At 43.5% G+C, this 15,703-nt stretch overlaps 1 protein-coding gene across 1 annotated transcript in view; it reads right to left on the bottom strand.

The window, feature by feature from the left end:
* Positions 1–12,099, bottom strand: part of LOC122792379 (son of sevenless homolog 1-like) — a 401,109-nt gene extending 389,010 nt beyond the window's left edge. Inside the window, exon 1 of the mRNA XM_044060165.1 lies at positions 11,911–12,099. Coding sequence (XP_043916100.1) covers positions 11,911–12,099 — 189 coding nt within the window. The remainder of the gene's footprint in view (positions 1–11,910) is intronic.
* Between the last annotated feature and the right edge of the window lie 3,604 nt (positions 12,100–15,703).

The raw sequence follows: 15,703 nt of genomic DNA, 5'->3' as shown, positions 1-15,703 counted from the left end.
GATGAAGTGGCTATAAACCGATTTACCTGCCTCATTTTTAAAGTTTGTTACCTTAAGGAGGTGTTGGGTACTTGATCTTACAGATCTGGTAGTGGTGTAAGGCTGGAGTAGCTGCTGCAGGGTTGGTGTGTTGCCTGGATGATGTAGTACTTTGTGAGCAAGTGCTAGTTGGTTGACTTGAAGGGTCAGGGGGAGTTCTAACCAGTTGAGTTTTTTTAAGCTTTCACAATGGTGGGTTCTAGAAGGTGATCCTGTGGCAAATATGGCTATTTTATTGTAGCAGCTATCTAGTTTGTTAAGCTCAGTTTTTCTAAGATTGGTAAGCACGGGGGAGACGTAAAGTAGAGTCGATAGGAGGTGTGTCCTGGCTGTGGTAACCTTAGAGTGACTGGTGAGAAACTGTGTTGTGATAAAGTAGGTCCATTTTGTGGACTCTTTTTATGGTCTGGGAGATATGAATGTCAAATTTAAGGCTATTGTCAATTTCAAAGACTACCACTTTGGCGTGACTGCTGGGTGTGATGGTGGTGTTATGAGAGGAGACTGAAAAGTTAGATGAGGAGGGTGGAGATCTGTGAGGGCTGAAGAGGAATAATTTAGTTTTGGCTGGGTTTAGAATGAGGTTTTGGTTAGTGATCCGTTTCTGCCAGGGAAAAGCATTCTTGTGTTAGGGAGAGGAGGTGGTCAAGGGAGTTGGCTGCACAGATAATGGTGGTATCATCTGCATATTGGACTGAAGCTTTGGGTATGGTGGATGGTAGTTGATTAGTAAATTGGGTGAAAAGTACAGGACCCAGGATGGAGCCTTGGGGTACCCCTAGGGAGACAGGCAGTAAGGAAGAGGTGACTTTGCCATTTTACAGCTTGTTGCCTACCACCTAGGTAGCTCTTAAACCAAGAAATAGTAGAGAAGCTGAGATTTTGAGTGATTAGTGTATGAAGCAGTTTTTCATGGTTGACCATGGTCAAAGGCTTTGTCTAAGACAGTTGCAGATACTAGCAGTCCATTGTTTCTGTGGTTATTGACAGTATTAGTGAATGATGCAAGTGCAGTGGTGGTGCTATGGAAGGGTCTGAAATCATGTTGCAGAGGTACTTCATCAATTGTATGTGGACAATCTTCTCTAGAAGTTTTGATAGGGAGAATAGTATAGCTATGGGTCAATAGTTAAGTTCTACAGAGGTACCCCCTTTTGTGCAGTGGTGTAATATGTGATATTTTCCAAAGATGGGGTACTTGCACACTGAGATAGATCTGTTTATTAATATGGAGACAGGGTAGGCTATTGCTTCAGCTGCGAGTTGCAGATATTCGGAAGGTAGATTATCGGTGGCTGTAGAGGCTGGCTTAAGTTTTTGGAGTAATTTTTGTATGATTTTGGTTGGCCCTGGTTTGAAGGTGAAGATGGGGTAACTAAGATTTGTTTTGGGTGAAGAGGGTATTTTAGTTGGGGATGGGTTGTTGGGGCTTAGTTGGTTGCGGCTAGGTTTTGGATAGTTTCTGTGAAGAATTTGTTGAGCTGAGTGGGTTGTTCACTATTTTGGGGGTGGTTGTAGTACAGTGTTGACAGCAGCCCACAACTTTTTTGGGTTGTTAATATATTTATTCTGCATATTTTGGTAGCAGGAGTTTTTGTCTATTTTAATAAGTTGTTTGACTTAGTTATGTAACTGACGGTATGTTTGTCTATTTGGGATTTGCTTTTATGACAGTCCATGCTTTGTTCCCATCTTGGAGTAATGTTTAGTATTTAAAGTTAGCCAAGGTGCATGTTTAGTTCTGATTCTTGTAGTTCTAGGAGGGGCATGATGGTTAAGTATGTTAATGAAGGTAGCATTGAAGTATAGTACTGCTTCAGCAAGTTCCAAGGTTTTTAGGGGGGGTCCAGTTACATAGTTTTAGGTCATTATTTAAGTTGAGTTGGCTGAAGTTATTTCTATTCCTACATTCCCTGACAGTTTCTTGGGTCAGTTGGGGAGTTTTGCTTCTTATTAGAAATGTAGGTAGGTGGTCGTTGAGGGCATCTGGCAGGCAGCCAGCGTGAGATATGTGGGAAGGATGAGATACTAGTATCCAGTATCGTATAGATTGATGTTTGGTTCTTTTGTCTGTTCTGGTGGGGGAAGTTATTAGTTGGGTTAGTCCATGTAGGTTGATATGGGAAATAGGGTTTAGACTGGAGCAGTTGACCCAGTCAATATTAAGGTCGCCTAATAGGATGTTTTCTTGGGGAATGGTGTTTGTTATCCATTCTAGTAGTTTTTCTGTGATAGTAATATTGTTCCCTGGTGGGATGTAGCATCCTATAATGTTGATGTGTTTATGTGGGTTAAGTTTCAGTTTAGTGAGGATGAGTTATCTAAGTCTGGGGTTATGTCTAGTTTTTCTAAGATAAGGTGAGTTTTATATAGTATTGCTACTCCTCCACCCCTTTTTCCTACTCTGTCATTTCTGATTATATTGTAGCCTGGTGCTGTGATTTCATTATCTTGAATTAGGGGGCTTAAGCCAGGTCTCTGTCAGAATGACAATATCTGGATGGTAGGAGATTAAGGCATGGAGGTCATGGACCTTATTTAAGATGCTTCTAATATTTAGATTTATGATGAGGAGTGAGTTTGTGGGCCTTTAGAGTAGAATTGTATTTAGGTCTGGGATTGATCTATCTGGACTGAGTGGGCCTGGGTTGGAGTGTATGTCACCCGCAGCATACTAGTGCTGTTTTCAGGTGTACATAAAGTTTGACTAGTTTGCAGATGAGTTTTGTGTAATTAAGAGTGGTGTGGGATAGGCTATTTGATGGGCATAGCTTGTGTCTGAGATGGAGGATTATGGTGGTGTGATAGTTGTATGGGGTTAGTTGTAAATATGGTATGGGGTTTGGAGTGTTGGGGGATGTTCCTTTGTAAGGAATGAATAGTGTGTAGGTAAGTGGTGTTTGGTAACCGGTAATGGTGGTTAGCAGAGTGAGGGAAGTGATGCAAATGATATATAGTAGGAGATGAGTGTGTGAGAGTTGAGGTGGTGATATCATGGTGCAGGGGCGAAACACCTAGTGTCAACCAATAACCCCCAAAACCCAAAGCTATTATTCAACAATATGATCCCACCAAAAATATGATAAATAAAAATAAACTAGGATAACACCAAAGACTGGTCATGTAGTTATAAATGATCAAGTGTTAAAAAGCATCCAGCAAATAAGATTCTTATATCAATTAAAGCAAGAATGTATATGCTTTAAGCATTTAGATAAGGTTACTAAAACATTGTTATACAAGTACCTCTGGTTTCACATAAACATGGGTAGGTAATAGTTCTGGATGTCAGAGCAGATAACATATGGTTTTACTTATGGAACTTGGAAGAGTCTTACGAAAGTTAATAAAATGAGTGCTGAGAGTATGAAGCCTGGCAGTTAATGCAGTGGATTGAAACCATGACCTATTGGCAAGCTGTTTCTTGTAGTCCAGGGCTTGATTTCCATAGCCTTCATCTTCCTGCTGTGCGACTCACAGTTGTGATTGTAGTCCACGGTGATGAATACTGTCTTTTTGAAGAAGGTGCTATATGTGACAGCAATTTACTATGTACTGTTCTGCTCCCCAGCACCTGATGAGTCTGCTGCCTCCTCTAAGCGACTATATTGTTTGCCACAAGTTCTTCCTCCACTGTGGGAGATTGCTCAAGATCAGAGTGGCATGTCTTTTGCTGGTGGTACAGGATACTGGGGCACTAGCTGTTAAAGCCTCTACTATTATGTTAAGATAACATACTTGCATGAAGGCATTCAGCATTTCTCCATAGCTGAGAAGGGGGAGCACTAGCTCAAGGATTTTGTTGCTGTGCTTTCTAAATATGGGCCAAGATCCCCTAGAAATCCTTCTTTTGGAAGATGGGCTCCAGACATTTGTTCTCTCAAGTCTGGTGCTGTGGCTTGGTTTTCAGTGTACCAGGCAAGTCACAAAATTTTCGATTTACTTTGGTAAACCTTCTGAGTGCTAGATTTCTGAGAAACTGTTAGAATGTGAGCTAACTCTTCTGAAAACCTGGCATCTTTACCAATCGCTAAAATTGGAGTAACTAACTGGTTAGATTCAAGGTGTCTAGATTATAGAGAAAATAACCGGATGGGTGCGATAAGAGATCTGGACTGTGACCCAGTATCCAGGAAGGACACAGAAGATGAGGTCGAAGGAACAGGAACTAAACTTGCTGGGGCCAATAATGAGCAATGAGGATTACTCTTGCCTTGCACTTTCTGGTTTCCTGCATAAACTTTACGGTCAAAAGGAATGGTGAAAAGCTTATAAAACACACAGGGCCAACTGTGGACCAGGGAGTCCCAAGGTGATTGGCCCTGAGGAGGAAAGAGGGCAAAGTAAAGTACAGTTGTGTACACTTACCATAAATGTAGATGTTCGAGTGTATTCACTGTTGCAGTCATCACACTTGGGTTATCTGCCTGCAGGTAGCCCTCAGTCAGCCCGAATACCACAGTCTTGGGATTTCTGCTTCGACTACTGTCGCCTCATCCATGACGTCAGGTTGTCAAGGGTATAAAACATGCAGCCGACGCCATCAGTTTTTCTGGCCCCAGATGTCAGGAGCCCCCCAAACAGGAAGCAATCAAATGGTGTGGAACACCTCCAGTAAAAAGTTAAAACCATTTCCATAAGAAATGGCCAAAAAAAGAGGATAGGTAGAAGGTATAGAAAGACAGGGTGTTGGAGGGAGGGTAACCAGGACTGTAACGGTGAATACACTTGAACACCTACATTTATGGTAAGTGTACACAACTGTACTATGTTCTTCGTGTTTCACTGTTGCAGTCATTACACTTGGGTTGATTCGCAAAGTTGAGGAAGGGTGGAGGCAGTTGAGAAGTAATAGGGCTGGCTAGCAGGCCTTGCAAGACTGCTGTGGCAAATCCAGCTATGGATTTAGAAAAGATAGGTAAAGTGGTAATGCTTGGTGAAGGTGTGTACAGAACTCCAGGTTGCAGCTTCCAGGATGTCCCTCTGAGAAAAGCTGTAGAGGTTGAGGTAGCCCTAGTGGAATGAGGCCTGATCCCTTGTGGGGTAGGTTTTCCATGGTGTTTGTAGCAGAAATGGATGGTGTGCTATCCATTTAGAAATGGTTTGTTTTGAAATGGCCTTGCCCTCTGCCCCTGTAGCAAATCTGACTAGCAGCTGGTCAGATTTTCCAAAAGGTTTAGTCCTGTCAAGGTAGAACCTGAACTGTATGTGCACGTCCAAGGAGTGCAGGATCCTTTCCCCTTTATTCTGAGGATTAGGAAAAAAGGTTGGCAAATGGATGGATTGGTTTAAAGCCACACTGGATACCACCTTGGGCATAAAAGATGGGTTAGTCCTGAGGGAAACCCTGTCCGCATGGAAGATAATGGAAGGGTTCCACAGCCATAAGGACCTGTAACTCAGACACTCTTCTTGTTGAAGTGAAGACTAGCAGTAAGGCTGTTTTCCAAGAGAGGACTTTTAACTCTGCTGTAGCAGCAGGCTCAAAAGGGGAAGCGTGAGCTTCTCTAGTACAAAGTTAAGGTCCCAGGCAGGAGTGGGAGCTCTCCTTGGGGGTCTTGTTAGCTCCTCTCAGGAACTGTTTGATCAGAAAGTGAGAGAAGAGGGTGGCTCAGTATTGTAATGAGCTGAGATGGCAGAGGCATGAATCTTAACTGATTAGAAGGATAGGCCTTTGTGGAGCAGCTCTGCTAGGTAATCTAGGATTTGAGGCAAGGAGGGTATGGCTGTGTCCTTCCCTTGAGACTGGCTCCAAGAACAGCATCTATTCCACTTTTCTGAATAGGATTTCCTAGTACTGGGCCTCCTGGCCTCAAGGATAACATCCAGCAACTGTTTGCTGAGGGTTGCTGGTGATGTATTCAGGGAATAAGCCAGGCTGCCAGGTTCAGGTTCAGGGTTTGCAGCGGAGGATGCAAAATCTGTCCCTCCTACTGGGACAGCAGAGAGGGGGTTTGATGCAGGTGCCAGGGTGGCACTACTGTCAGACTGCATAGGAGTGGGTACCAGTGTTGGCGTGGCCAGTCTGATGCAATAAGGATTGTCCTTGGCCTGTCCTGTTTGACCTTGAGGAGTACTTTTGGAAGAAGGGGCTGAGGGGGAAACGCATAGATTGAAAGGTTTTCCCATGTGAAGGATAGGACATCCACTTTCCAAACTTGGCTGTGGAGAATTCTGGTGCAAAATTTGTTTAGTTGATGGTTTTGGGGGGACGCAAAGAGATCCACCTCTGGTGTCCCCCACCTGTGTACTAGAAGTTTGAATGAGTCTGGTTCCAGTTTCCACTCGTGTGTGTCCATTAGATTTCTGCTTAAGTCGTCTGCCAGTGAATTTTGTTTGCCTGGCAGGAATTGAGCTTGCAGGTGCACTTGGTTGCTTAAGGCTGTGTTCCACAGAGCCATGCCTAACCTGAAGAGTGGGTAGGAGAGAGTTCCCCCCTACTTGTTTATGTACCACATAACTGTGGTGTCGTCTGTCTTTATCAGGAGTTGTCCTAGAAGGATAAGGCATTTGAAGGCTGTCTGTGCATTCTGTACAGCTAACATTTCTTTTTGATTGATATGCTGGTGAATTTGCCCTGGGCTCCATTTGCCTTGAATGCATTTGCCTGCCATGTGAGCCCCTCATGCATAGTCTGATGAGTCTGTTGTCAAGAGTTTGGACGGCGGGGGATTGTGAGAAAGGGAGTCGTCATTGTTGCAAGCCTCTGCCCACCAAAGGAACTCTGTCCTTAGGCAAGGAATGATGGGAATCACCGTTTCCAGGTCCTGGGAATGTTGATCCAGAGACTTTTTAAGTACCATTGAAGTTTCCTCATATGCAGTCTTGCATATGGAATCAGCAGAATACTTGAGGCCATGAACCCTAAGGCTTGCATTATTTTTATTGCAGATAGCTGGGTTTGGGTGGCCAGTAGTTTGAAATAAGTTGTCAAATAAACCTGCTTTTCTGTAGTGAGGAATGCCATCTGGGAAGTTGTGTTCAAGCTTGCTCCCAGGAATACAATCTTTTGGCTGGGTACCAGATGCGATTTTTTCTCGTTGATGGTATAACCCCAGAGAAGTTAGGAGTCTCTTTACAAACGTCAGGTGCTGAAGTAGCAATTCCTGACTGTCCGCCTGAATCAGGCAATCATCCAAGTAATGGAAAATTTGAATATTTCTCTGCCTGCAGTAAGCAATGGCTGGACCCAGGCACTTTGCGAATACCCTGGGCGCAGTAGATAAGCCAAAGGGAAGTGCAGAGAACTGATACTGCATACAGCCTGCTCTGAAACATAGATATTTCCTGACTAGCCAGGAGTCCTTGGCCATCATAGGAGGTGCTGGACTGTAAGCATTTTGAATTTTGGTACCACCAGGAAGGTGTTTAGGGTTGACAGATCCAGAATAGGGTGCCAACAGTTCTCTTTCCTGGGCACCAGGAACAGCATGGAGTAGAAACCCTGCCCCCTTAGCTCTGTTGGCACAGGTTGAATAGCCCTGATACTGAGAAGAGAAAGTACTTGCTTTTGGGCCTCTGTCCACTGGTTTGGAGGAAGGTCTGGCAATCCGCTCGGGGTTGGGAGACAGTGGAAATAAACATTGTATCCCAGGGATACACATTCTAAGACCCACTGGTCCTGGGTAATACACTCCCAGTTTTTTGCATGCAGAGCGAGTTTTCCTCCTAGGGGTGCAAGTACTTGGGCATGGCTGGGAAGGATTAAGTACAAGTCATTGTGAACTTTTTCCACAGGGGGTGGCTTACCACTACCAGTTTTTGAGCAGGGAGCACTCCATTATTTAGATCTGTGCATACCCTGAGACTGTAGTCTTTGTGGTCTGTTGCCCCTGGGTTTGGGCTGAGAAGGTCTGGAAGGGACTGGAAAGGACCAGTTTTTTGAAGGTCAATGCCTACTGAATCTAGGTGGCTGTACCTGTAAGAAATCTAACAGTTTGTATGGATTTAGCTTTTTCCTCCATCATTTTAAGAACAACTTCTGCTTTAGAGCCAAACAAACATTCTTGGTTTAATGGAGCATCAAGTAATTTTGCCTTGACATGGTCTGGCAAGATTTGTTCCTTCAGCCAAGCATGCCTTCTCGGAACAGACCCAGTGACAGCAGCCCTGCAAGATGCTTCTAAGGCATCAAAACCACACTGCAAAGTATGGTTAGCAACTTGGTTTGCAGAATGCATTAAGTCTTGTAAGTTCTTATTTTCTGCACAATCAGGAATCAACAACATTTTTTGTGTAATCAGATCAATAATATGCTGCTGATACTTCAGTATGTGAAACTGGTAATTTAAAGCCCTGATGGCAAGAGTTGCAGAGGCATATACCTTTTTACCACATCTGTCTAGAGCCCTAGAATCCTTGTCCGAAGGGGTAGGGTTTTTGGCTGTAGAAGCCTTAATACCTTTAGGTCCCTGGGAAATGGTCTCTGGATCCGCAGTGGGATTTTTAAAGAGAAATTTGTGAGAGTCAGGTACTCTGTAGTATCGGTCAGGTTTCCTAGGAGCAGGTGGGTAAAGTAGCAGGGGTAAGGCTGGATTCCATGAAGACATCATCTACAATATCCAGGACAGGGGGAATAGCTAGAGGCCTATGCTGAGGCAAGTCTAAAAATTCCCTGAGTCTCTTTTTGGACTGCGGGTAGTCCTGGCATTCCCAGCGGAAATGCTCTTAGGGTATGCAAGGTTTCACCAAAGGAAAGGTCCTCTGGGGGGGAGGCTGAGGGAATTGAATCCTCTGCATCTGAGTCCTCATAGGTAGATAAGGGCATGTCCTGGTAATCACAGGGGTCAGAGTCATCAGACTCATGGTCTGAAGAATCAGAAGGAAAATCAATTATTTGTCTTTTAGTGGGGGAAGGCTGGCTTCACTTAAAGTAATAAGGTCTTCAGCCACTCTAAGCATTTGTTTCTGTGGCATGGGAGCTTGAGAATGTGCTTTGGTCATCAGTTTCCTAGGCATAGTGCGAACTCTGGACCTGAGAAATTCGGCAGATGTAGTCATTAACGAAATAGTCGGTTTGATACGAACATCGGAAGATCTGAATACACCCTCAGAAGCCAGTGCCTGCACAGTGGCTCCAGACCCATCCAAGGTAGAGACAACCGCAGGTTACGTAGTTGAAGCATCTCACGGCACACCAGACCCCGAATGGGTCTCAGTAGAGGCCGGCGAAGCTATAGAAGCGGGTAACAGGGCCTGCGAAAGCGCTTCACGAGTACTGGCAGACTGGCGACAAGCTTAATGGAAGAGTCGTCGGCAGTTTTGGACCTATGCAGTCTGTCTCTGCCTTTATCTTTGCATTTTTTTGGAATATCGGTAGTCGGATGGCTTACCGAAGCCATTTCTGAATACTGAGATTGAGAGCAAAATAATTTAGAGACAAAGATAGCCCGACGACGAATAGTTCGGGCGTTGAACAAGGCACAAAACCGACAGCGAGGGACTTGTGGTCTGGGCCTAAACAGGTGACGCAGTAAGAATGAAAATCTCTGAGGTATCTGCTTTCCACAGGCAAGGCAATTGTTAACTTTTTTCTGACATCAGTTAAAACAAGAAAAAAGGATCCCCAACGGGGTACTTAGCTTTAGAACACTTCAGGTTTGAAACTCGAAAAATGAAAATTTCAGGTAGCTGCCGACCGGCACTTGTGAACTGCTTCTGCTTTGGGCTCCCGTGCGGCAAGAAAATCAGATGTAATGGCATTGACTGCATGTTTTATACCCCGGACAACTTGACGTCATGAATAAGGCAACAGCATCCGACTCAGAAATCCCAAGACTCTGGTACTCGGGCCGACTGAGGGCTACCTGCAGGCAGATAACCAAAGTGTGATGACTGCAACAGTGAAACACGAAGAACATCTACTGCACTTTTTGTTTAAATGAGATGCAAACAGGTTGCAGTAAGGCTGGCGCCAGCAACAGAAAATTCTGTTTATCATTGTTTGACTGAGGGACCACTCATAAGACAAAAGAACGTGTCTGCTTAACTTGTGTGCTATCACACTGGAAGTTCCCAAGATGTGTGTTGCTACAAGAAAGCGAAGGGAAGACATCATCCATTGCCAAACCCTCATGGTTTCCCAGCACAGAGGCTAAGATCTGATTCCCCCTTATTTGTTGATGTACCAGACTACTGACAAATTGTCTGTCTGAATGGAGATCACACCTTCTGGCAGAGAGTCTTGAAATATCTGCAACACTAATTGTACTGCTCTCATCTCCAGAACATTGGCGTGAACACTGGCCCCTAATTGTGTCACAGTACCATGAACAGTCTTCTGACCACAGCTATGGGAAGAGGGGTAGAGAGGGTTGGCAGTCCTTGAACAAACCTACGGAAGATGCCCACCAGTTGATAAAGAGTCCGGAATATTAGAGTTAGTCTAATGACTGCACTCAATGGATGACGTAGTTGGAACCACTGAAATGAGACAGTCCACTGAAGGACCTTCAAGCAAAAACAAGAAAAGGGGACCATAGTGATTATTGAAGCCATAATGATAAGCAGTTTTAGAATCAGTCTCTCTGGTGGGGAGGCATGACACAAGACCTGATTCACCATTTTTCAAAGTGAAAGAATCCTGGAGTGTGGTAAGGCAGCTGTCTGGTTCAATGTTTCTAGGTGGAATCTGATGAATTCTAATGATGGAGTGGGATTTAGTTAGCTCTTGAGGATGCCGACTATGACACCCAAACTGCGAAGCAACTGGAGTAGTGTCCCTCCTTTGGATGAGCATTATTCATGGTCGGAGCAGTTAGGAGCCAATCATCCAAATAAGGAAAAACAGGGAACCATTGCAGCCTGAGATAGGCCGTGACTACTGCCATGCATTTGATGAACACCCATGGGGCTGTGGTGAGAGCAAAGGGCAGAGCTCTGAACTGATAATGACTGGCTCCAGGCCGGAAATGGACATATCTCCTTGAACACTTGTTTATCTTCACCTAATAAGATCCTGGAGATCTATTCAGCACATCCTGTCAACTTTCCTGAACAGAAGTAGAATGGACTGAACCTGACCAACTGGTTTAAATGACTTGAGGTCCAAAATGGGCTCTACGTCCCTGGTCATTTTTTGGAACTAAACAGAACCTGGATTAGATGCCAGGTCCTAGTTGGTCTGGTGGGACTTGTTAGGCAGTTATTTTTAACAGCTTTTAGACTTCTGCTATGGCAGATTCCATTTGATGGGGTGGTAACTAGAGGAATCCTTTTTATTGGTTGATGAGGATAAAGAAAGGGAATTGTGTATCCTCTGGTGATTATACACAGCACCCATAAGTCCAAAATGATGGGCTGCCAGGTTTGTTGGTGCAGGAATAAGTGCTACCAGACTTCCTCCAAACTGCCGCAGATGGGCAATCCTTCAAGACAGCTGGAAGGATTTCTCTGAAAAGGGTCCACAAAATACCTGGTTTTGCGGACCTCCTCTTCCCTAGGGTGACGTCCATTGACTCAACTCCCCCATGGAAGAGTATAGTCAAGGAAGCATTTTGGTTAAATCCTGAGATTTTCTAAACCACATCACTTTCCTCCTTGTTGATTCCTGGAAAAGACCCTTGGAGGAGTTAAGAAGTGCATTCCCATGACAAAGTCTTATCATCCTGCTTGCTCCTGGTCAGTGTCTCTAACCTTGGGTCCAAAGAGAGTGGAACCACAATAAGGGGCATTAAGGAAGGATGTCTTAAAGCCTTCCTCAAAATCGCATAACCGCATCCAGGCATAATGTAACATGGCTATGCCGGTGTCTGCTGTTTTAGCCGTTCCATCAGCTGCATTGGGCAAAAGGCGCACAGATGTGTTGGAAAGTGAGATGAGGTAGACATATTGGGGATTCCACATTTTTCTGTATATCCACCGGCAAATTACCTGAGAGAATTGGTAAGCTCTTTGGTCAGTTCTCTCAGGAAGCATGTCACATGAGCCAGGTAGTTCAGCACTCAAGAGAAAATGTCCAAATTTCCAAATCTGTCCAAAGCTGGACTCCATATTATTAGGGGGATGCACAGATGTACCATCTTCAGAAAGTTCATTTTTGGTAGCTACCCCTACAGCCATATCATCTACCAGGGGATCTTTACTCCAGTGTGTCTTACCCTTAGAAGCTGCCAAGACGGTCAGGTTTCTTCTGTATTGACTCCACTGTGTCAGGTTCTTGCCAGGCTCTTAAGAGTCACCAAATCAATGAGGTCATTAGGAGGAGGGACCATCCAAACAGTAGAACAGCCAGCTCCAAAAGTCTCCAGGAACACAGTGATATGTCCGAATGGTTGTCTGGGGGAGCCTTCCCCCTCATCCAAATTAGTGTCTTCCGTGACAGATTAAGGTGATGAATCGGTGTCTTTCCTTTTACAAGTCTGCTTCTTTTTGACCTGGTGATGGAAAGCTTCAGTCCACAGGTTCAAAACAGACTGGCAGCCCAGAGCGAGCACTCCCATGAGACTTTTGGAAGCCGACTGTCCCTGTTGGTACTGAGGTCAAAACAGAAAAAAAGGGACCAAGACGGATCCAAGCATGATGCAGGCACCCCCTTTTCTCTTGCAGTGACAACCCTCTAGAAGGCTTCAAAAGCCGAGCTGGAAATTGGAATTGAAGAAGCGGCTTCAGGGGTTGGGGCCAAGAGAATTCCACCAATACCGATCAGTCCTAGATCAAAAAACGACCTCAAAGCCAAGCTATTGAGAGTAGATGTCCCAAGAGAAAAAGATGAACCTGAATGCTTTGAAGTCAGTCTGTGCTCTGGGACTCTGGCTCCAACACTACTGCTCAAACTCTCTTCCTGATCTAACTAGGTCAGAGTCGAAAAATAGTGAGTTAAGGTCAGAGTCAAAGAGGTGAGGTCTACTGGTGCTGACACGTGCTCCAGGTATGTTGAGATCCATGGCCTGTTGATCCATGGATTGGACAGACAACAGAATCCTGAGTGAAGGGATCATGGGATATGTTCCTGGGTCAATCTGACAATGCCAAGATGACCTCTAACTGAATCAGCTGTTGAAGAAATCTCCCTGTCATCCAGTCAACATCAGTGCTGGTAAGGCTCCTCAAAGAATGGGCAACTGTTACCTTTCTTGCAGGATCAACAAATGTAATCTGGAGCTGACCAGCTCCAATATGAATAGTAGCAGAGGTGAAGGAGATTAGATCTGATGGCTTTGCAATTTTTGGTGCCAAACGCAGGATAATTGTTGGGTCAGAGGAACAGTTTCTTGTTTCTCAGGAGTCTTGTTTCTGTGACACTTTTGTCCATCTTTTTCTCTGTCCTTCTGACTAGGTTTGTTTACAACCTTCGAAGGAGGTGCAGAAGACTGAGATGACCCCTGTTGTGCCAGTAACAATCCTTTAATGATTAGCTTACCCTTAACTTTTGAGAGCCTTGTGACCAAAAGAAGCACAGGCCTCGGGCCGCTCACAGACAATATACCCTAAGTGTGTGGGTATTCTGATGGGGAATTGTGTAGCCATACTTGGTACACTTTTTGAAGCTCTTGTTAAATATGGTCCATATTGCATTATTAAAAGACAAAAACCCACAGCAACAAATGCCATGCAGAAGGTAATACTACTGAAAGTTTAACTAGAATGTCCTTACACAGCTTATAACTATGTGTCACTATTGAAAAATACCCAAACGGTAATCCCTTCTGGACTCTAAAACCTTTATCTAGCCACACAAAGGTAATGATCTAATGGCTAAATACAGATATACAAAATCTGTAGTGATAAAGCAGTTTTAGAAATGATCTATTTTTTTGTGTGTAAACAATAGTAAACACTAAAGAAGGGTAGAGAAAAGTGAAAAAGTTAAGTCTAAGCTTAAAGGCTTAATAAAGGAAAAAATAATTGCCGATTTATCCTTGACGCAGAACAGAATATCAGAGCCCCAGAAATGTTCAACTGTTTGGTTCAGTCGGCAATTGAGATCTGTGGCATTCAGGGAGAGACAAAGAGGAATTATGGATAGGGGAGAAGTCAGAGCCCCAGAACCACGCATCTGGAGGTGCCAAGACTGGATTAGAGTTGCATCACAGTCCCATCAGTTGAATCAGACGAAAATGGGCAACATTGGATCTATACTTCACAGGAACATGTGCATTTAACTGCAAGCTTTAACAAACATCTAATAACTTTCAAATCATGCAGCAATAAAAACTAAGATAAAAATAATGCAGGGTAACTAAGTAAAAATGAGACACTAGCACTTTTTCACCAACCTATTAAAAACAGAGGGATTTAAGGAATGGGCAGTAGAAATTATTTGAGTTATTTGGCAAGATAGAAATTCTTTCAGAAATGATTGATAGTGAGCAAGAGAAAATGAAAATGGAGTTTAAAAATAGGGTGGAAATGAAAGAGAAAGATAAATGGTTAAGGCATAACAGGAGTTATTCAGAGAGGCAGTCAAAGGTTAAACTACTGCAGAATAAGGGTAATCTCTCAGAGCAAGATGACTAAAGACCGCCAAAGAGAAAAATAAGAGTGTTTGAAAAATATGTATGAGTTCAGAAAGACTGCTTTTAATGGACTACTTTTGACTTCAGAACACAAATACTTTTAGAACAACGACTTCGCAACAGAATGTAGAAAGGGCTGTCACCAAACTAAAGAAGTCTATAACATAAAAAATAACCGGAGATCCTTGTAGCAGTGGTATTAGAGATTGTGATGATATGAGGTAGTGCCAGCAAGGCTGGACAGAGTAGGGCAGTGCATGTGTAACATATGCCAACATAGCTAGCTGCAGTTTTGTAAAGAATTTAATGTCATCTGCATATCAAACTGATTTGTACAGATGCTTGTGTTGGAAATTTATTTGTAAAGCTGCTTGTGTTAAAAATGTACCAACAGTGGGTCCTGCTGGACAGAAAAGAAAAGCACCTGTATGTCAGACAGTATTGCAACTGTTGAAATGAATATATTGTAGAAGAGAACACTGTAAGAGAAGAGGTTAATCTCAGCCCTGCTAACTTTGAAAAATAGTCTGAAATTAAATTACCTGGTTTAGGCCATAAAGATTGTATCTCACAGTTCTGACTGCAGCCAGAGATGAAATGTTTTTGAAAACTAGAACTAGGAATCAGACTGCACTGTTCTTAGGGGTGAACTAATTGCTACCCTGGAAGGGTGGAAGTTTTGAAATGGTTTTATAGCTTCCAAATGTTTTAACACATCTCAGCAAAGCTGTGTGTGTATGGTAGCACTTATGTGCTAAATTCTGGTTTAATTTCTAGTAAAGGGGGGGGGGGTAGTGTGGGAACCATAAGTCACAGGACCAGATGTGCATGATGTCATTCTGTAATCCAGCACTGACATGATGTTTTAATACTAAATTAATCAGAAGTCTCGGGCAGTCTGTTTTTGAAACTTGACAAAGAAGGAAGACCACTTACATACTTCATCTTGCCTTGCTTCAGTAAGTAACCAGGGAATAGTAATTCTTTAGATCAGTCAGGAAAATACAGTGAGGTTAGTTAAGTACTGTTTTTCTGCATCTGTGTGACTCTATCCATCTGTGCTATTTTTAATATTTCCTGGGTCTGAAACTCTGTTTTTTATTGTAAATAGATATTCAGTATCTTCATGTTCTTTTTATTTATTAAATATATTTAAACTTTTCATTGTGGCTGGTCTTTCAGAAAAGATTTTAACCATAGAGAACAGT

Source organism: Protopterus annectens, chromosome 1.part2, assembly GCF_019279795.1.
Source record: "Protopterus annectens isolate FY-2018-M chromosome 1.part2, PAN1.0, whole genome shotgun sequence".
Taxonomy (NCBI): domain Eukaryota; kingdom Metazoa; phylum Chordata; order Ceratodontiformes; family Protopteridae; genus Protopterus; species Protopterus annectens.
This window is presented reverse-complemented; position numbering and strand designations above follow the sequence as displayed.